This window comes from Aythya fuligula, chromosome 18, assembly GCF_009819795.1.
Source record: "Aythya fuligula isolate bAytFul2 chromosome 18, bAytFul2.pri, whole genome shotgun sequence".
NCBI lineage: Eukaryota > Metazoa > Chordata > Aves > Anseriformes > Anatidae > Aythya > Aythya fuligula.
In genome coordinates, this window is record NC_045576.1 from 8,678,066 (window position 1) to 8,698,880 (window position 20,815).

Sequence of the window (20,815 nt, forward strand, 5' to 3'; positions counted from 1 at the left end):
CTTGTGTGCTAAATGAACAAAGTGGAGGTTTTGGGGACATGAGTTGATCAGGAGCTAAAAGGTCATGTGGGGGGAAAAATGGATCTTTCCATAAATGACTATCCAGTATTATCACAAGTTATTTTTGGACATATCACTGTGCACGCCTCATTTTGAAGTAATGAAAGTTGGTACTATGGAAAACATATAAAATACAGATGCATCTCGTGCATGTGTTAGGTTGCATATAGAAAATCATTAATTGCCCTGTCAGAAGCTAGAAATCAAGATTATTAATAATTTAGAACTACTGTGTATGTGGTCTGGATTTCTGGTGGTTGCTTTCTACCAGAAACTTAATATAACGTAGGGGGCATTTCTGCCAAGTATTTCCCACTTGAGTAATGGGCCTAGTCTGAGAGAGGAGTTTTCATGGATGTTACTCTGTACTGCTTTGAATCCTGAGCAGTGAGGACCATCCCATTCTTGCTGAACATATTTCATCCAAAACTCTTGCCCTCTGTCACAGGGACAACTAATGGCACATTCTGCGTGCAAAAAAATGTAGGTACCGGAGAAATATTAAGATATAGCAACTTCTGTCTCTTATCTGAATGACAAATTGTTTAAAGAAATCCAATTTCTGTCAGGGTGTTCTGATAATACATACTTTACCATATGCAAAAATAATATACTTTTTAGAATAATGTAGCAAAGGTTTTACTGTCTTCATTAGCATTTTCAGTAATACACTCTGCTATAAATACCAGTATGTGGAAAATGAACATACTGCTATAAATGTATGTTATGCAGAATGTGATCTAATAGTTTGACTATAGAATCACCATGTAACTTAAATACAACCATAATTTGAACTACTTTGTGGTGCTTAAAAGCCACATCTACATTCAGGATAGTTGGTGTGTTTCAAGCATTTGGCTCCACTTTGTGACCATTTATTTTTAATTTTGAGATCTGTAAAAATAGTTAATTGGGATTCTCTAATCTGTTTTCTCTTGGGCTGCATACCCAGGGGAATATTCTGGTGTGTATGCTTCTTTTTTAAAAAAAAATTCTTTGAAATCTGTTGCTTCTACAGTTAGGCGTTCTTGGCTGCTGCTCTCATAAAATACATTCTCTGCATTTTTTCCCTGCTTGGTAACTTTTTTTTTTGCCTTTGCACTCTTGGCTTTCTAGTTTTTGTTCTTGCATTAAAAAGGATCCTGAAACCTGTTGGAAGTGATCCTAGCTAGTTTTATCTATGCATACTGGAAACATATAAAAAGCAATAGCTGTTTTATTAAAACCCTTGGACTGTAGTGTAAGGAATTTCTGTAGTTATTGATAAAGTAACCTCAGGTGATCCAAGTTCCTTCAGTATTAAATGTCATTTATTTTTAATCCTAAACTCAGAGTGAGGAATTTCAAGAGAGGAAATTGACTTGCATGTCTATTTAAGTACCATTTTTTGTTATCAAAATATCTTTTAAGTCTATCAAAGTTGCTTGAAAGGTTGTGTTTATAGAATATTTTAAAAGGCCTCCACCATTAAGAGACTTCTTTCTTGTGTTGACCTCGAATTAGCATAATTTCTATTTTCATCAATATGATAACAGTGGGAGGTTTAATTGGAAAATAATTTTGCTGTGCAGGATAAGATGTAAAGTGATTATTCTTCTAAAAGTTGCTTTTAAAAAAACTATAACTGACTACTTTATGCATGCAAGCATTAGGGGGTTAGAAACTAATTTCCAGAATTTTAAATAATATTAAATTAGTTATGTAGAGCTAAGTTTACTTTTTTGTAGTAGCATATTTCTTTGAATCTTGTACTGAATGGTTTAGCATTTCAAAGTATTGTGCTTCTAAACTATTTCACAGAAGCCAAGATGAACTTCTATTAAATTACTCTTTTTTTTAAGAGGTCCAACCAATAGAAATGGTTGTGACGAGCCTAACTTTTTTTTAACATCTTCCATGTAAATCCTGCTTCTAATCACATCACATTTCACTTCAAATTATTGGTGGTGGCTTTGTTTTAATTCACTCTTATTTCATAAATCTAAATATTTTATTGCTCTTCACCCATACTACACCTTACATGAAATATTTCTTGTTCTTGTTTTTGCTCTACATGGAATGCATGGGCTTTAAAGACCATAATTTCTTTGGTAAGGTATCATTTGCTCTGGGGAGGTCTGCAGGGCTTTTGCAATCTGAGCTTTGTTCAGCATGTTTTATATATCATCTATATGCTTTTGAATCTTACATGGTATAAAAGACAGACAAGCATTTTAAACTTAACTTTTCATGGAGTAGTACTTCCCCAATGATGCTTTTGTTTTGTTTTGTTTTTTAATTAGTAATACTGTAACATCTTCAAAATGTATACAATAGGTGGAGGTAGCTCTAGCCTGCTGTCAGCCAAGGGTGCTATTAGTCTTTAATTGAAGGCAGGTTGAGAAGGTGGAGGGGAAAGCTAATTGTAGAAGGTAGGTCCTGAAACTTCAGATAGCTCAGTTCTCTGCCAAGCTACATACTTAATGTTCAGTTGTTGTTAGACAAAAAGTAAAACATAGCTTGTAAAAATAACCATTTCATCTGCTAATCTTATGTGTTTGTTTCCTTTGGAAAGGAATGGGTCGTGAGGTAGAAAACCTTATTTTGGAAAACACTCAACTGTTGGAGACAAAGTAAGTGTGAATGTGTATGTAAAAAATTCCTGCCCTTCTCTGATACTTTGTTATGCTTCCAAATAAATCCTCAGATAAATGTCATCAAAGAATGCTGGACTCTTGTCACTTCAGTGTTAAACAATAAGCATACCTGCTCAGAGCTCTCCATAGCTGCACATTTTACACATGTAGTGTGTAAAATGTACCTGAAAGTAACCATATACCTCATTTGTCCTTAATTTGTTGGCATGCTTCCTATAGAGACCTATATTAGTCTCTGAATGTTTTCCGACTTTAACGTGGAACAGAGGTAGATGTGAAACCCCATGTAAGAGAAGTGCAGAGACCACTCAGTTACACCATAGTAGTATGTAACATGATCAGGACAGAAGACGTGACACCAAGTTGTGTGAAATGGGTGGCTGGCAGTCTTCCTTTCTCCTTCTCATTTAAAAAATCAATAGTAATTTGTATCTTCATGCATGAAAATCTGAAATATGCTCTTTTGTAAGAGTATTGGTGGCATATAAATATTTTTAATTTATAGGTAGATCTGGCTAAATACATAACTTAAATGGGTACTCAAGAAACTAAAGACCTCGTGAGCAAAAGATGACTTTTCCCTGTAAGGATACGCATTGCTATGCCCTAATGAGATCAACTTCCTACCTTTTGTTAGAAACACACTTGTAACTGTAGAATCTAATCCATTGGAGGCCTGTTGAGGAATGCAACCTGTAAACAAACTGTTCTGAGTTATCTCTACTTCTTTCAAATACAGTGGTACAAATGTATTTTGTCAGTGTTTGAGATTTGTGGGAGGGTTTAATCTGTTGAAGAAAGCTAACTTTTTATAGTAGCTTTATGTAAGAAACTTAAATTTTGAGGATCTTCAAGTTCAAAAATAAAGCTAACTTAACTATGAGACCATAGTCGATCCTTGTAATGATGTGTTTTAAATGTTTGTGTAGAAATGCACTGAATGTCGTGAAGAATGATTTGATAGCAAAGGTGGATGAATTGACCTGTGAGAAGGATGTATTACAAGGTGAACTGGAGGCTGTAAAACAAGCAAAGCAAAAGCTTGAAGAGAAGAATAAGGAACTGGAAGAAGAGCTCAAAAAGTAAGTTAAATACCACGGTTATGAAAAAGAAGGAAAAAATTATTGTGGTATCTAATGCAGCTATTTTTTATTTTGTATTTAGAGCTCGTGCAGAAGCAGAGGAAGCAAGACAGAAAGCTAAAGAGGATGATGATGTAGGTGTATGTGTGCATCTGTATTTTGTATAAATAATTCAGAATTGGATGTTAGAAGTCCATGTGTATTTAGTGAGCGCAGTTAAGCTTTATCGCTTAATAAGTAATAGCAGAAAACTTCCGCTACATTAAGGAAACAGAAGACCTAAAGAGCACAAGTAAACTTACCATCTCTAGCTTTCCTTCTTTCCTCTCTGCCTGTTATTATGTCACTTTCTTCTTGAACTGCTTTTTATTTAGATTAAACTACATTACAAAGGATGGGAGGAGAGGAAGGTGAAGGTAGAATCTACTGGGTAAAATAAAGTTTTACAAAGCCCCAGTGACTTGGAATCTGGAATTGTGCCCTAAACTGACTTTTGTCTGAAGGCAGAGGCTGACTCTGCAATGCTGTACTGTGCTCCTTTGTTCATTTTTTTTTGTGTGTGTGTGTGTGTTCAGAGTGATGTCCCTACCGCTCAGCGGAAGCGTTTTACTCGTGTTGAAATGGCTCGTGTTCTGATGGAAAGAAATCAGTATAAAGAGAGGTTGATGGAACTTCAGGAAGCTGTCCGATGGACTGAGATGATAAGGTAAGACTCTTGAAATCTTTGGAGCTCCTTAGATTTCACAAGTTTTTTTTAAAGGAAAAAAAACAACTGCAGAGCGATCTGATCAGTAGGCTGAGGCCTTAATCAACCTGCTGCTTGTCTCCCCACTTGTCTTTGAATAAGTTTGTTCTAATGTTACATGCATATAACTTACCTTGTTAGAATGGTTTTTTGATGAAACCTTTGTGAAAATGTATTATTTCGTGTGATGTAAAATAAGCATGCCTTGAAGAAATGCATGTTCTTCAGAACAATTACAAACCTTTGAAATCTTACTATTAATTGGGTGTACAGGAAAAAAATACTGTATGCATGCACAAATCTTTAAGTGTGCCAAGTTATCAGCTGAGATATCAAAATACTAATACAGTTCTTCAAGATGGAGTGTAACTCGTGTAAGAACTTCGGTAGATCAGGAGGGAACAATTTGAAAACTGCAAGGTTTATTAAATATTAACCAGTAAGGATGCAGTTTGGTCTAATTTGCATTCTGAACACTGAGTTGTCTGGAAGGGATGATGTAAAAAGAAAACTCAGCCCCAATTAATTCTTGCCACATCCCCTGAGTCAGTTCCATATCCAGTAGTAAGTGTCATTTGCTGCCGCCTGCTGGTCAGGTACAATGGTGACATTTGTTTTTGTCATTGTCTTTAATATCTGTGAGCCATTTTCTCTTTGAGTCTGAGAGAGAAATATGTGTTCCCAGGCAGCCATGGCTTGCTTTTTTGTAGCTGTTCTCTCTTGTAGAAATCTTCTTGTCTTACCTCTGTTTGTTTGTGTCTTCAGGAGCAATCACTTTATCATTTATTTACTAATGTGTTGAAAAACAATATTTTTAAAATACAAAGGCAATGATTAAAATACCTTAAAAAGCATTTTAAAGTCTTCTGCTTTCCAGCTGTTTTCATTGTAAAGTGTTATACAGACTTATCTTTTCTGTCTGCAGAGCACTTGCCAGTTGTTTGCAATGCAAATAAATGTAAATGTTTGTGTTGCTTCATCCTGTGAGAATTTGTATGTTGTGCTCTGGTTAGAAATGCTAATGTGAAGAAATAGGCTTTGATACTTTCACTATCTGTTACCCTATTTTTTTTAAATAAATTGAACACTGTGTTCCTTTCCTTTTTATTAATGCTTACTCAGTAAATTTAAAATTCGTCTCTTGTAGAGCATCAAGAGAAAATCCAGCCATGCAAGAAAAGAAGAGATCAAGTATTTGGCAGTTGTAAGTATTGAAACACAACTCACGGACAAAATAAATAAAAGACCCTAACCAATTAGCTGGCACACTTTTATATGTTGGCTAATTATCTTTTGGCAGATAGAGATATCTTAATTGTTCTCCTCTTGTTACCTAGCATGCCAGCTCGGTAAGACTGTTCTTGAAGACAAAATATATCGTAAGCTGCATCACTTAATGAATGGCTGTGCACTTTGAAGTTAAATGCCAAAGTGCTGTAATTTTCCTAGCTGACTATGCACCAGAACTTGTTCTGAACATTTTAATGGATTCTTTTTTTATTATGAAAATAAAAACTTGAATAGCTTGTGTGGATTGTCTGTATTTCAGCTTCCTTTTTCTCTGTGAAGTCTAGTTGACTGTCAAGTTTTCCTTTCTAACCTGAAGCTCTTTAAATCTGAAATGGTATTATTCACAATAAGTTATTTATCAAATAATCCTCTTAATGTTGTGGTTTGCTGATAACTAATCTGTTTCCTACCCTAGGAGTCGGTGGGGCTTTTAGAATGCACTGTGCATGAACTAATATGCATCATAAGACTGTCTTCTAGCTGTGATGTTCACATGCTAATTTTATTGGTTTCTTATAGACTTTCATTCAAGATGAAGATCCCAATAAATTTAATAAACAAACGGGATAGTAAATCTTCAAGAATTTTTAATACTGACATCAGTGTCTGTTCTTTCAGAGTGTTTCTGAGTGTGCAGTAGCTGCTGTGTTGGGCTTCAGTTTTAGTCTTAACTGGCTTGAAGGCTAGCATGTGTAGTGTTTTGCCTGCACAGGAAAGTCAGGATGTATATTAAAAATCTTAACTGTTATCTTTCTTCTTTTCCTTTTTTCTTACTCCAGTTTTAGCAGGCTCTTCAGTTCATCTAGCAATACAGCTAAGAAACCAGAACCTCCTGTCAATGTTAAATACAATGCTCCAACGTCACATATTACTCCATCAGTCAAGAAAAGAAGCAGCACCTTATCTCAATTACCTAGTGACAAATCTAAAGCCTTTGAATTCCTCAGTGAAGAGTAAGACGCTTTGATTTTATAATACTAGATATGATCTATCAAGTAATTACTCTTTTAGTCTTCTGAGATAAACAGCATTGCTGCAAAGTGAAGTATAATGTTCTCCTGAAGTGAATGTTGATACTTAAGAAATCAACATAGTGCTAACTGAAATACTCAGTGGTGGATGATTATTCTGGGTAGCTGGCAGTAGTGTTTTGTTTGGCAAATATCACTGCCTTCCATAAAGTGCATTTAGGCACAGGAGGCAGCATTCAGTACACTTTTATTCCCAAGCATCGTAGCTAAGCAATAGCTGTGTGAATACTATCACTTGAAATTCAGTAGAAAAATACAACATGAGTTAGGCTAACTGCTATCTGTATTGTTTTCTCTCATGTACATCTTTTTGGCAATACATAATTTTGGTTTACAACTTCACAGCTTCCTGTAGAAGTGCATAACCCATGCACTTACTCTTTTTTTTTTAAGAATACTAACAATAGAGATACTGATGGTAGACTTCCTGATTTTTGCTGCGTATTTCCCAGGTCCCTTAAAAATAGCCTACAGGAAGCCTGGTGTTATACAGGTGATGTTGCAAAAGTTTGATAATCTGATACTTCCAGAGATCTTGTCATTGGAACTTCCATTAAACTCAATAGACACAGAATTTTGAAGAGCCTAAGTAACAGGTTTTTTTAATAATGATTCTTCTGTAGAACTGAAGCCAGTTTAGCCTCACGCAGAGAGCAGAAAAGAGAACAGTATCGCCAAGTGAAAGCACATGTCCAGAAAGAGGATGGTAGAGTACAAGCATTTGGCTGGAGTTTACCTCAGAAGTACAAACAGGTATTATGCTTATGTTTTCAAATATAACAGTAACAACTTTGTTCTGTAAAATTCTAAGAGATTAGGGAACAGTGGTATTTCACAGCTGTTTGAGTGATTCCAGCATTTCTGCTCTTCTCAAATTTGACATTTAAAAGTCAGTCGTCTTGTGGTTTTAAAGAAAACCAAAACTAAGCATGTTTAACAAAATCTAATCAACTGATTATGAAGATTGTACATGTCTTCAAAGGGGAAAGTTTTTCTGATTATTATTATTATTATTATTTTTTTTTTTTGCGTAGGTAGCAAATGGTGGCCAAGGTGACAATAAGATGAAAAACTTACCTGTACCTGTTTACCTGAGACCTTTAGATGAAAAGGATACCTCTATGAAGGTAGGATGTTTGGAGGTATTATACAAGACTGTACTTTGGATGACCTATAGCTTGATTATTTTTTCAGCTTTAGATTTAATTATTTTCTGTAATAAAGCTTATAAATTTAACAAGTTTTATAAGTTGTAATAAATCATAGATGAATCAGAACTTAAGCTTCAGTGGAAATATACATAGCTTTAATGTTAATGAATTCCTTAAAGTGGACTGCAGAAAGATCATAATTTTGATATTAGCGTACTTTATTTTTCTTTAGTTTAACATTTAAGTGAAATATTTATTTTTCTTTCAAGCTGTGGTGTGCTGTGGGAGTAAACCTGTCAGGAGGGAAAACGCGAGATGGCGGGTCTGTTGTTGGTGCTAGCGTATTTTACAACGATGTGACTGGTACAGATGCAGATGGCAACAAGCAGCGCACAGGATCTCAAAGTAGCTTAGATAGACTAGACCAAGAGCTCAAGGTAAGATCACCATAAAGGATGTTGAATAGTTTTTATAGTTAAATGCCTTTTACTGTATATCTGTAGATTAATAATATATTTGGTAATCAGTTTTTGTAATAGATTATTCTCAGGAAATTGTCAACCCAAGATATTTAGGATATTGAGATGAAAGACTAAAATATTTTGCCTTTTTTTCTGTGTCAGCTTGTTGGTAAATGAGGAGCAAGGCAATTTTACATTAAAATGATGCACTGCTTATGCCAGTACTGTCTGTTTTGGAGGGGAAGGAAAAAACTAGAATGCTGAAGTATACATTAGTTTTCATGAGTTTATGAACTTAACACAATGAATGGAAATCACACTAAAACTTTGGTGTGAAGTGCATTGGGACATCTCAATTGCTGGTGATAGCAAACATGGTAGCTGGCATGTAAATAGCATTGTTTTGTAGCATTATACTTTTTAGCTGTATAATTGTGCAGTTGTAGCTATTTTGTTCTTTTTATACAAGAATAAAATGTTTTTCTTTAATATTCAAACTCCATAGAGGACAAGTCAGTAACTGTAACTTTACAATGGCATTAAATCTATATAAGCATGCGATAAGTATATTTCTGTAGTTGATAATGTAAGATCAACGGCAATAATTCTATTCTTATTTCTTTACCTTCTGTTGTTCATGTCTACTATGCCTTTATTTTGCTTCAGGACCAGCAGAAGGAGCTGAAACATCAGGAAGAATTATCCAGTCTAGTTTGGATCTGTACTAGCACACATTCTGCTACAAAAGTTATTATTATTGATGCTAATCAACCCGGAAATATTCTGGACAGTTTCATTGTTTGCAATTCTCATGTGCTTTGTATTGCTAGTGTACCAGGTAAAGACTTATGATATTTTAGCTCCTACTTTTTTTTAAGCGCATCTTGTTCAGTTTTTCTTATGCAAGGGAAAATTGAAGATCAGTGTGTTAAAAATAGTTCTGTAACACAGCAATAAGAAATGTTTAGTTAAAGGGAAAGCTATTGGATTTCTGCTATACTGTTCCACTCTTGAATTGGCTCTTGACCTAAATTAACTCAAAGGTAGAGAGATGTCAGTAACTAGTACCAAGTTTTTTGTCTGCTATATTACAAATCGTGCTGTAGTGCCACTGTTTTGTGGAATTAGTTTGTTATTCGGTACAAAAGTGGCTCTCCTTTTTGCCCACAAGAAACATGCAAGTTTAATCTTGTTCAGGGGCAAGGGAAACAGACTATCCTGCAGGAGAAGAAGGGTCTCAAGAAGCAGATCCCAGCCAAGTGGACAAGTCATCTCTGTGTGGAAGTATGACTAGCAACAGCTCTGCGGAAACTGATAGCTTGCTTGGAGGAATAACAGTGGTTGGCTGCACTGCAGAGGGTATTGCAGGAGCACCTATAGCTCATGATGCAAATGGTGGCTCACCAATGGCAGATAAACAGTCAGGTATGAAAACTGTACACATATCCCAGGGGTGGAAAACACCATTAGGTGCAGCTGAGGAACAAATGGTGCATGTTTATTTAGTATAATAGCATGTCTTTAAACGGTGGTGACATAAAAACAAGCACTGTATGGAAAATGGCTTACAAATCTGGCTTGCGTTGCATATTTGGAGCAGAAAACTTTGTGGAAGTGGTATCAAGTGGGTGTAGACAGTTGCTTCTTTCAATTCCCTTTGAGTGAAGTCTGTCTCATGCCTGGTCTAAAGAACTTATTATTAAGTTGTCCAGTATTGAAACACTGATCTTGTCTTGACAGATGACTCCAAAGGATAAGGATATTTGCTTTATCCTATGAAATCTTAATAGAGATTGAAGTGAAACCATTTACTTAGTGCATTTGACATCTTGTTGATACTGAAACTTCAGTAGGTTACTCTGTTTCTGATCGGAGGGTTTTTTAGATGAGACATTTGGATTGTGATTGTCTGGTTGTTACAGCTCTTCACTTATGTTCTAAGTATCACACTCTGGCTATTTTGAACAGTTCAGAATTCTCTTGCAGTTCTTTAAGTCTTTGTTCCACAGATACTGCAACTGAAAGTAATTCAGCAGATGACAACATTCCAACTGCAGAGGAGGCAACAGAAGCAACAGAAGTAAATGCAGGGACAGGAGAAGACCCAGCTGATATTGCACAAACCGGAGTCTACACAGAGCATGTCTTTACAGATCCGCTGGGAGTACAGAATACAACAGAGGCATCTCCAGTGTATCAGCCTAGGTACATAGTCAAAGCTTACACCTCTTAAAATGTATTTAAAAATAAAAATATTATGTTTTCAGGATCACAGGTGACAAAAGTACTACCTTTTTCCTTGTAGAGGATATTGACCTTTATGTAAGTAGTCTTGTTATAAAATGTTCTGCGTGCATGAGGTGGTATAGTCTTTTATCTGTGAAATACATAGGACATGAGTACACACACCTACAGAATGCAGTAGTGGGTGTCTACCAGTTTGTCACTAAGTCCTCTTACAGACTTGATGGCACTGATCTAGAAATGCCTATTGAAATTTCCTGTTCTGATGTGAAACCGTCATTTTCTCCTGGCCAATTGGTTGTTCAAATATGTTTCCTTTCTGAGAATAATCAATCTGAGTAATTACAGCAGTGGAGAAGCTTGAAAATAAACAGTATTTCAAATGATAGCAAGTTTGAAATCTTCCCCTGTGCATGCAGGCACAACTGTATTACTGGGAGTTCAGGGTGTTTCAGCCTTTCTATAAGTATTTCTCTTGCCTCTGATGTTGCAACTCTTCTGCCGTTGCCCTGGAGAGATCAGTAAGACCAATAGGCTTGAACGAAACCTAAACTTTCCTTTTATAAGTAAATGTCCACTTTAAGAAATTCATTCTTATTAGGTTTGTTTGTATGATTGACATACTTCTATGTACTGTTACTATTTTTTAAACATTCACATACTTACAAATAACTGTAGATGCCAACAGCAATGAAGTAAATACCCATGTTATACTCTGAATAATCTGTGCACTTTATTCAATGTATTTTAACTGTGTTTTTTAGCACTGACTCAGAGTTATATAAAGATGTTGCAATATTGCCAAATGAGCAAGATCTAGTGAGAGAAGAAGCACAGAAAATGAGTAGCCTTTTACCGACAATGTGGCTTGGAACACAAAACGGATGGTAAGAAAATGATAATCTTTTAGATTCATTTAAAAATTATTTTAAAGGTACTTCTTGGCCCTACAGGCTGGTAACTGTCTCAAGTCAAAATTAATTGCAAAAGCTGTCTAGAGGCAAAACGTTTTATGCTTGGCTACATTTGGGCATTAGAACTCTCAAAGTTTTGTAAGTGATTAGCAGGCTCTTTTTGGCAGATAACACTTAACTATAGAAAAGTCTTTTTGTAGTGAAAGGAATGGTTTAGTAGTTCTTACCATTCGATATTATATTATGCTAGAAAATACTGCCTTTTTTACTGTAGATGTGCCTACAAGGGACTTTGTAATGTTTTAGGCATCTGGAAAAACTGTTCTGCCTGCTAATATAGCTTTCTTTCAGTCTTAATACAGTGTTCAGTGGAATGTGAAAACCTGTTTTCTTTTTAATTGTGGATTTCAGTTATAGGTGTTTTACCTGTTTTTTTCTCCTGCCTGGTAGACCTTTCTTAATGCCTTTTAATCCTTCCTGATTTGTCTTTGCAGCCTGTATGTTCATTCGTCAGTGGCCCAGTGGAGGAAATGTATTCATGCCATTAAACTTAAAGATTCTATTCTCAGTATTGTGTAAGTCCTGAAAGAATGTAATGTAAATTACAATTAACTTTTATTCGAGTACATATGAAGTAGATTTTTATTTCCTCCCTAGCTGTTGGGAATGTCAGCTGCCTTAAGTGAACACATTCTTTGAGGGGGGGCAGTGGAAAATGCTTAGGGTGTGAGGAAAAATAAGAGATCTTGTATATATTGAAAATGCTGTAACTCAAATATTGAGTTTCTTTGTAGCTGCGTACTCAAAGCAGTTAGAGGTTGTTATCCTTGATGTTTCCTTCAAGCATTGTAGCTTGGTACGTGAAGCTATCTGAACTAGATCTTGAGTCACTGTTACTGTCTGCTCTGTTGAGCGGTATTGTAGAAATCAAAACACTCAGGCTAATGCAACTATAAAAAGTATACTAAAATGTATGTTTAAAGTAAATTCTAAACGTTTTTAGAAATGCAGTTTAACACTTTATATTCTTGTACCTCCTTTCTCTTAACAGACATGTAAAAGGAATAGTATTAGTTGCACTAGCTGATGGAACACTAGCAATATTTCACAGAGGAGTCGGTAAGCATTCTGTTAGGTCTTGAAACAGAGAAGTTATAATAGTACTTTTTGAAAGAAATATGCCTTTTTTAAACAGTGTTTTGAAAAGGTCTCCCAATGTCTATTTTGCAGATTGTATTGAGAAATCACTCTTATTTCAGTTGCAATCTCGAGTCTGATGTAGATATTCAATACTTTAACCAAGCATAACACTTGGTGTAAGTTCAGGGAAATTTTAAATGTAGCAATTAGGAATCTCCTATTCTCTTCCTCCTGCTCTGAGACACCCAGGTTCTTCTATTTGAAATTGCCACCACAGATTCTGACTCGAAAGTTCCTTTCTATTGCTTAAAGGACTACAGAGTGAATGAAGTGTTGAATGCAGTATATGAAGTGAGAGCCTCTGGCCCACTGCTTTTGTTAATACCACCTTCTGTGCATCCTCTGCCTCTGTACCTATACAACACATAGTTACATTTCTTTATAATTTACTTGGCTGTCTGCTGACAGATGCTCTTTCACATGTTGAAGTACTTAACTCTTAAGTACTCTTATGGCGTATTTAAAAAAGTCTTAAAGCACTGGCCAACATTTCTATGCTCAGCATAGTCAAGCAGCAAGTGCCTAGCGTTGTGTGGGTAGTTGCTTGTTATGTGTATATATACTGATGCCTATCCAAGTAAAGCATTTAGCAGTAGGTAACTTGCTGTTTTTAAAAATGTTTTGACATGTTTTAAATGTGAGTCATGGTTCAACCTTATTATATAAAAACAAAGTAGCAGTTGGGATGTTGGTAGTTCATACAACTAATAGCTGCTTTCTTTAATGCGGAGCTTAGACATAAATTTGTATTGACTTACCCAGATTATTACAGTGCTTTTAAGAAATGAAACTTAAGATATTTGTGCTTTTAACTTTTAAACTTATATGAACCTATTTTTTTAATTTTGCTTCTGTTTTTAAAGATGGTCAGTGGGATTTGACAAACTATCACCTCTTAGACCTGGGCCGGCCACATCATTCTATAAGATGCATGACAGTGGTACATGACAAAGTCTGGTGTGGCTACAGGAACAAAATCTATGTTGTTCAACCGAAGGCCATGAAAATAGAGGCAAGTTTAAAATGGTGTTTCAAATAAATGTTTTAATGCTTTCTCATGCTCCAGCTTAAACTCCTGAGTAACTCTGGAGAACAGTTATTTATTCACGATCACAGAAATAGGCAGACAACTACTTCCTTAAAACAAATTTTTAAGTTTTCTTAAGTTGTTTTCATTGTTCTCAAAGAGTTTAACATATGACAAGATGGCTTTTATTTGTAGAAAGTGATTATTTTGGAGTTTAGTTCTCCATTTCAACCTGGCCAGAAACTAGAAAATGTCTTGTAGATCCTTGCAGAACTTGTAAGGCTAGCTCCCAGCTCATTCTTTGCATTCATGCATACTTACATATTCATTATGTTTTCCACCCCCCTCTAACCTTCTCTGGAGTCTGAACACTTTAGAGGTTTGTAAGTGTTAATCTTGAATGTACTCTCTCACCAGTTAAGGAATGTTTTGTTTATGTAAGGTGTGTAAGCTGTTTTCTGCAGTGCTTTATGTATGCAACTACAGGAAGCTGCTATGTTTTCTGAAAGCTCTTAGCAATATTAGTACTTCAGCTTCTGGTACTTGGTCTAAGATATGGACCAGACTTTCAGGGTGACTGCTTAGCTCTTTGGAAAATATTAAGCACCCAATTCATAAATTCTTTGTGACAAGTTACATTTGTGGGAAACCTGAAAGGAAAGAATTCATACAATAAGGAATTGAGTTGTTTTGCTGGTGGATAAAGTGTATTCTGCAGGGATGAGCTTGTATGCAAGAGCAAGGCTTGACAAAACTAGGAAGAAAAACACCTTTGGGGCATATGTATCTTGTGCAGTGTCTGGAGGACCTCACAAAATGGCCTCTGGATAAAACAGATGGAAATCAGAGTAGGCTGGGAATGTTATTTACATAAGAATGTAGTAGGAAACTATGTCTTTGAGATCATGCTTTAGGGCAGGGAATTGGCCTGTATTATTATTACTTTATCAGCATCATATGGTAATTGTCACTAAGCTAAGCAATGTTTTTGATAGTAATCTCACAAATCAGGGAGCAGTAGATAACTTGAGAAAATTGCTGATATTGACAGTGTTTGAGTAGTAGAAAAGTCCTTTGTACTCTTCTTTATTTCATTTTCTAATTTAAAATCCAATCTTTTGTAGAAGTCATTTGATGCACACCCAAGAAGAGAAAGCCAAGTGAGACAGCTGGCGTGGGTGGGTGATGGGGTATGGGTGTCTATTCGCTTGGACTCTACTCTGCGTCTCTATCATGCGCACACGTATCAGCATCTGCAGGATGTGGACATTGAACCTTATGTAAGCAAAATGCTAGGTAAGTTGATAAGAAACTGTAGTATTCTTACACCTCTTTATGTTTGGAGCTTTCATTTTCTGTCATGAGCCAGTCAATTCCCATTGCAAACAAACCGGATGGGTGGGTGGAAGTCTAGTCAAATCCTGTTTTATGTGAAAACTTAATTTTGGAAGTAGAAGTCTAAGTCTGTCCAATAGGTCTCTGGTATAGTCTGATTCTACCAGGTGTCTACAGTGTCCCTGGAAACTCAGAACTATTGACAAAAATGGTATTTGGACAGGAATGAATAGATATAGTAAAATCCTTCCTCTTTATTACTAGAATGATGCCTCTTTTAGTCTGAATGGGAAGAACCCAGTACTTCTCTGCAGAAAATGCTGTTTCTTTTCCAATACAAGTGCAAAATATCAAATTCCTACTGCTGTGGAAGCTAATAAGGCTTCTGATTTTTCATTAAAGTTTATATAAGAGCAATTTGACTACCTACATAACAAATATAGGTAATCAGGCCTTTGGAAATCCTTCACAATTAACTATTATGCCATCAGTGTAAGGGGGGCTAGTGTAGCATACATTCCTCTTAGCTTGGCAGCTGTCTTCTGATCCCCTCATAGCATTAGTGATAGTCTTTGAAACTTCTTCACTTCCTGAAGAAACAGTACCATTTATTTTAACAAGCAAGAAACTATTTCACACTGAACTCATCATCTTTTGTTTGAAAAACAACAAAAAAAAGCTTCCATGGCTCTGTAAGCCCCAAAATAACTTATTGTGCAGCATTGTACAGTTGTTTTATCTTTTGTGCTTTCTCGCAGTTCACATTAATCTCTTTCTGTATAGGTTCATGACTTTATTCACAGAAATGTTGTAACTTTTTATTTTACCTTTACAACTTGGATGTGCTCCTCTGCCTTATTTGTTTGAAATGGGAGGGAATTACTTGTCAACATGAGTTGGGAGTTGAAGTTAAGATTATATTATGGAAGTAAAATTATTCTTGCTCATAATTTTTGATGAAAAGCATTTTTTGTTTTTAGGTACTGGTAAACTGGGATTCTCATTTGTGAGAATCACAGCTCTTATGGTGTCTTGTAATCGTTTATGGGTAGGAACAGGAAATGGTGTCATCATCTCCATTCCATTAACAGAAAGTAAGTAAAATATAAATGAATAGCACTGTGCAATATGCTGTAGTTGCAAAAATAATTTTAAGGTCATTCAGATGCTTGATAACAGACAGAAAATTTTACTGCCAGGTCTGAATTTTTCAGGTTTTAGCACCTAATCTGTGTCCATGGTTACAATTCTGAGCAAAAAATCCCATCTCCAAAATTGCGCTTTAAATTGAAGTGGACTGGCTTGAATGCAAGAGGCACCTTGAAGCCTTAGTACTAGCAGTGTTTGTAGGAGTTGATTGCTTGTAAGAGCGAGCTGTGGTGTTGTATTTAATGTTATGATTGCCATATGATCACTGGCATAGGTTTTCTGTTTGATTTGAGCAAGTTGGTTTTGTTGCAGTACAATTTAGCTATAGCTTTTGAGAATTCTTCACAAAGTTTGTATAAAGGACTGGAACAGCACTAGTATCAGCTGCTTCTAAGGACGTGTTTAAAGCTCTGGGAGTTCTAAATGCTTTCTCTAAATAGAACACCAACTTCTAGGTAAAATTCCAATACTGTAGATCCATCTATCTGCTTAAAGACAGACCCTAAACGCTTGTCGTAGACTGAAACTAATTGGGGATGGGGATGAAGTACTCTGCCGTGGGCAGTTGAACCCTGAGAGAAAGTGATGTTCCAGTTCAAGGGCAAAATGAATGTTACAGGTTAAGCTTCAGAAGAATTTATTTGTAAATTGGTTGCTTGAAGCAAACAACAAAACAACGATTCTTGTCTAAGACTAATAAAACATATGGACAGAAGTTTCAGAAAATAAAAAGTAGCACTGGTAGTCTTAATTGTACTGTGTTTTGTATCAAAATTAGTGCAATCTGTTGAGTAGATTTTAGGGTAACTTAACAGTGAAAGGTCTTCATGTTGTATCTGCTTTGTTGAACAGCACATACATGCGTTTTTCATACTGTTCCATTACATTGTCTGTCCATTCAATAAATGTCTTTTTTTGCATTGCATGAGTCTGCTAGGAAAGGACAGGTTTCCTATCAAGGAATTTGAAATAGCTTAAGTCATGCTTTAATAAATTATAGCTCTTAATTTGCATCAAGCTTAATTTAATGTTTCCAGAGGAGTGTGTTTTAAAACAGCGGTGACATGGAAAAAAAATCCCTATTAAAGTTATTTGGTTTAATTTCAGTGTTGTTAGTAGCTCGTGAAATGGAACAACCATTTGTGGATAGCTTGATTGTGGGTTTGAGAATCCTTGTTATAAATATTCAGGGTTTCAACAGCGGTCACATCCGTGCATAATCAATTGCATATCTCAGCTCCCTAGGTCTCATTAGCAGGGCACCTTCCAGATCTGCAGATACTGTTTCAAAAAGGCACTTGAAAACAAGAGTAGTTATATATTACTTTGGTAGTTTCCTGCCAAGGAAAGAGAGAAAGGGGAAACATTGCTAATCAATGATAAACTCTATAGCAATAAAGCACATGAAGGTGACAATGCTTTTGTTGTCCATTTTGTACTGAAACTTTAATAACAAGATGCTGTTCTTTGACGTAATATTGAATCTTCTGTAATTAGATATTTACTGTTTTAGGAGCTATTTTAAGCTCTATCTTATCAAAACCAAAATACAAGAATGGTGGGTTCTCATTAATCCTTCTCCTCTACTGTCGTACCTATCCATTTCCCCTTTCCTCCTTTCTCACTTTAGCTGTAATCCTCCACCAGGGACGTTTACTGGGGCTGAGGGGTAAGTGCAGATCCTGAACAAAAATCTATTTTCAGGCTTCTAATAGCCACTTTGAGGCTGTTTTCCACTCCCTATAGATTTACCCTTTGTATGTTCCTAAATGTTTTTCCACTTGCAGTTACTGCATTGCAGCAGTTTTATGTTTGCTAAATGGCCACCAATCTGCTCAGCAGTTTAGTATATCATCCTGTGTTGCAGCTGAACTTTCATACAGACTTTGTTTTTCTTCCAGCCAATGTGATACCATATCTTATAACTTTGTCATTAATCCACATTGTTTACTGTCTTGTTATAAATCACTGTTTCCTTCACTTCTCTGATAGCCTTTGGAATGGAGATGGCTTGTATGTCTAGCATGAGTACTTTTCTGTTTTAATGCATTTTAAAACTTCTCAGTAAAAATTAGACATAGAATTATAATATGGTAGCTTCTTCATGCCCACAGGTGGCTATTTTTAGTTTTTTCACTTGCAAGGGGATACCCTATGATTAGTTGGAATGAACGTGTCTTTAGTTATGTTATATACATTAACATATTTCAGTAAGAGCAAATTCAGAGGTACTTATTTCCTATGAAAGATATAAAACTTTCACAAATTATTTATTTTCCAAAAGTAGGATATTAAAATTTGGTGATTATGCTAGACTAATAAGAATCCTGCTCCATTTTCTGATGTACTTAAAATAACGAAGCATGCAATCTTTTTTCTTTCCAGCTCTGTCTTGAATTGGCATTGCTGCCCTCCTGTTTCATTTTTATCTAAGTTGGCTTTAGCTTTTAGATGGTACCATAAGGTTTCTTAACAAATAACCATTTCTGTAATTTGTTCTTTCAAGTAGAAAACAGTTCTTTTCTTCTTTTACAGCTAATAAAGCAGCAGCAGGCTCCGGAAACCGTCCAGGGAGCGTAATACGTGTATATGGAGATGAGAATAGTGACAAAGTGACTCCAGGAACCTTCATACCATATTGTTCAATGGCACATGCACAGCTTTGCTTCCATGGGCACCGTGATGCTGTTAAATTCTTTGTTGCAGTACCTGGTGAGCTTTTATTGTTATTCCTCAAATTAAGTTGTTTTTCTTTCCTCCTTTGCTTCTTAAGCCTAGAGTTCAGGCGAAGATAGCAAGTATATGAAATCGTGTCCTTGGAAACAAACTTAATACTTTTTGCAAGACTTTTCTGATTCATTAATGCAGCACTCTTTAGTGGGGCAAAAAAGGGGCTGGCCAAAAAAAAAAAAAAAAGACTTTTTTGTTTTGTCTGGAGAAAGGTACTGTGGGAACCGAGTACTTGCCTACTGAGAAGGTGACCAACTGCTAGCTGACACAAGGTCTGATTTAAGAATCTGACATCCTGCAGGAATGAAGAACTACTAAGGGAGTAGTGCCCAGAAGAAAGAATCTTGTTTGAAAAAGCTTAAGTTTTCTAGGAACTGTGGTGCTGGTGGAATTACCCTCTCAGCAACTGCATATACATGGTGTGCTGGAAGTAAATGACAAGTTTACTTAATGGGCTGACGTGCTGAATCATTTCGGTTGTCTGAAAAAAGTCCTTAAGTCTGTTTCAATGTCATTCTCTAGATCATTCTCTAGATCTGCATGCCTGTGCTGTGAATTCTGTCAAGAGGCACTTAATTCTGACTTGCATTGGGCTGATCTGATTTCATCTCTTTAGAGAGCGGTGAAAGCAGAGTATAGCTAGCTTTTTTTTTTTTTGCTGCTCGTTAGAGAGATAATAGAATCCAAAGTTAAGTGTATTATTAGGCATTAGGTATGTCAGCCAACAACCGAATTAACAGGTGGTCTAATTCTGTGAGATGGGGCATAAAAATGTGTTCGGTATATTTTTATACAGGTCAGGTGGTTTGCCCACAGGGTAGTGGTGGAACAGAGCTAACGGGTGATAAACCAGCCCCAGAGTCCTTCAACCAGAGTTCCTTAAAATCCATGTTGGTGATAAGTGGTGGAGAGGGATATATTGACTTCAGAATGGGTAAGAAATACTGAATTTAAAATTAATTCTAATTTCATACCAAAAGCCTTAAATAAGGTCATAAGCCATATAAAAACTTCCATTGTGATTGTGGAGTGCATTTCTGTGGTTGCTCAGTATGTGCGTGTTTACTAAGTGTATAGAAGCCTCTTTATTCTCATATACACACACCTTCAATTTCCTCTTCTCCCAGTAAACCATGACATCTGAGAGACTACTGTTTGAAAAGGTTTATTTGAAACTCTGCTTTGGAGTCATGTACCATCTTACCTTTTATGTATTCAGTCTTATTTTGAAAAGTTAAGCTCTTCCTTCTCAAGCTGCTGAAAAATATGTCTGTAGTTAAATGACCTTTTGTGGTCAGTTTGCATATTTAAGTATTACATGAACAACACTTAAACATGAGCAAATCTTGGTTCGAAGGAAGAGGGAGAGAGTAGTTTACTGTTATCTTTAGATGCCCTGCTTATTTTGATCACTGATTTTTATTTTTTTTGGACAGCACTTTTGCATGATCTAGCCAATAAATAATCTCTTGTGCAAGCCTTTTTATTTTTATTTGAAACTTTTGGGGAAATGTAACAAAATAAGTGTCATAATTCAATGTTTAGAATCTGCAGCTGGAGAGTTTGAGGAAAAAATGCCCCAAAGGAAGTCCAACTCCTGATTTAGAACTCCTTTTTGCTTTAATCTGTTTCTAGTGATCAAAAAAAAAAAAAAAAAGGAAAAAGAGGGGGAGGAAACCCCCACCCAAAACAACAATAAAAATACAAACAACCAATCACCCCAAAACCAAAAAAACAAAGGGCTAGCTCAAGTGCTGTTA

General features: G+C 35.9%; 1 protein-coding gene across 12 annotated transcripts in view; it reads left to right on the plus strand.

Moving 5' to 3' along the window:
* Positions 1-20,815, plus strand: part of SPAG9 (sperm associated antigen 9) — a 63,072-nt gene that overhangs the window by 37,482 nt on the left and 4,775 nt on the right. For 2 of the 12 annotated variants that reach the window (XM_032199741.1, XM_032199749.1), the window contains 23 exons: positions 1,013-1,024; positions 2,136-2,150; positions 2,615-2,672; positions 3,626-3,778; positions 3,861-3,912; positions 4,354-4,484; positions 5,671-5,727; positions 6,593-6,766; positions 7,468-7,597; positions 7,879-7,971; positions 8,265-8,432; positions 9,123-9,294; positions 9,654-9,881; positions 10,466-10,661; positions 11,465-11,587; positions 12,109-12,189; positions 12,666-12,733; positions 13,678-13,826; positions 14,966-15,137; positions 16,157-16,270; positions 17,956-17,994; positions 18,861-19,037; positions 19,852-19,989. In XM_032199741.1, coding sequence (XP_032055632.1) covers positions 1,013-1,024; positions 2,136-2,150; positions 2,615-2,672; positions 3,626-3,778; positions 3,861-3,912; positions 4,354-4,484; positions 5,671-5,727; positions 6,593-6,766; positions 7,468-7,597; positions 7,879-7,971; positions 8,265-8,432; positions 9,123-9,294; positions 9,654-9,881; positions 10,466-10,661; positions 11,465-11,587; positions 12,109-12,189; positions 12,666-12,733; positions 13,678-13,826; positions 14,966-15,137; positions 16,157-16,270; positions 17,956-17,994; positions 18,861-19,037; positions 19,852-19,989 — 2,700 coding nt within the window. The remainder of the gene's footprint in view (positions 1-1,012; positions 1,025-2,135; positions 2,151-2,614; positions 2,673-3,625; positions 3,779-3,860; positions 3,913-4,353; positions 4,485-5,670; positions 5,728-6,592; positions 6,767-7,467; positions 7,598-7,878; positions 7,972-8,264; positions 8,433-9,122; positions 9,295-9,653; positions 9,882-10,465; positions 10,662-11,464; positions 11,588-12,108; positions 12,190-12,665; positions 12,734-13,677; positions 13,827-14,965; positions 15,138-16,156; positions 16,271-17,955; positions 17,995-18,860; positions 19,038-19,851; positions 19,990-20,815) is intronic. The other 10 variants (XM_032199744.1, XM_032199750.1, XM_032199746.1 and 7 more) reach the window with 8 other exon arrangements.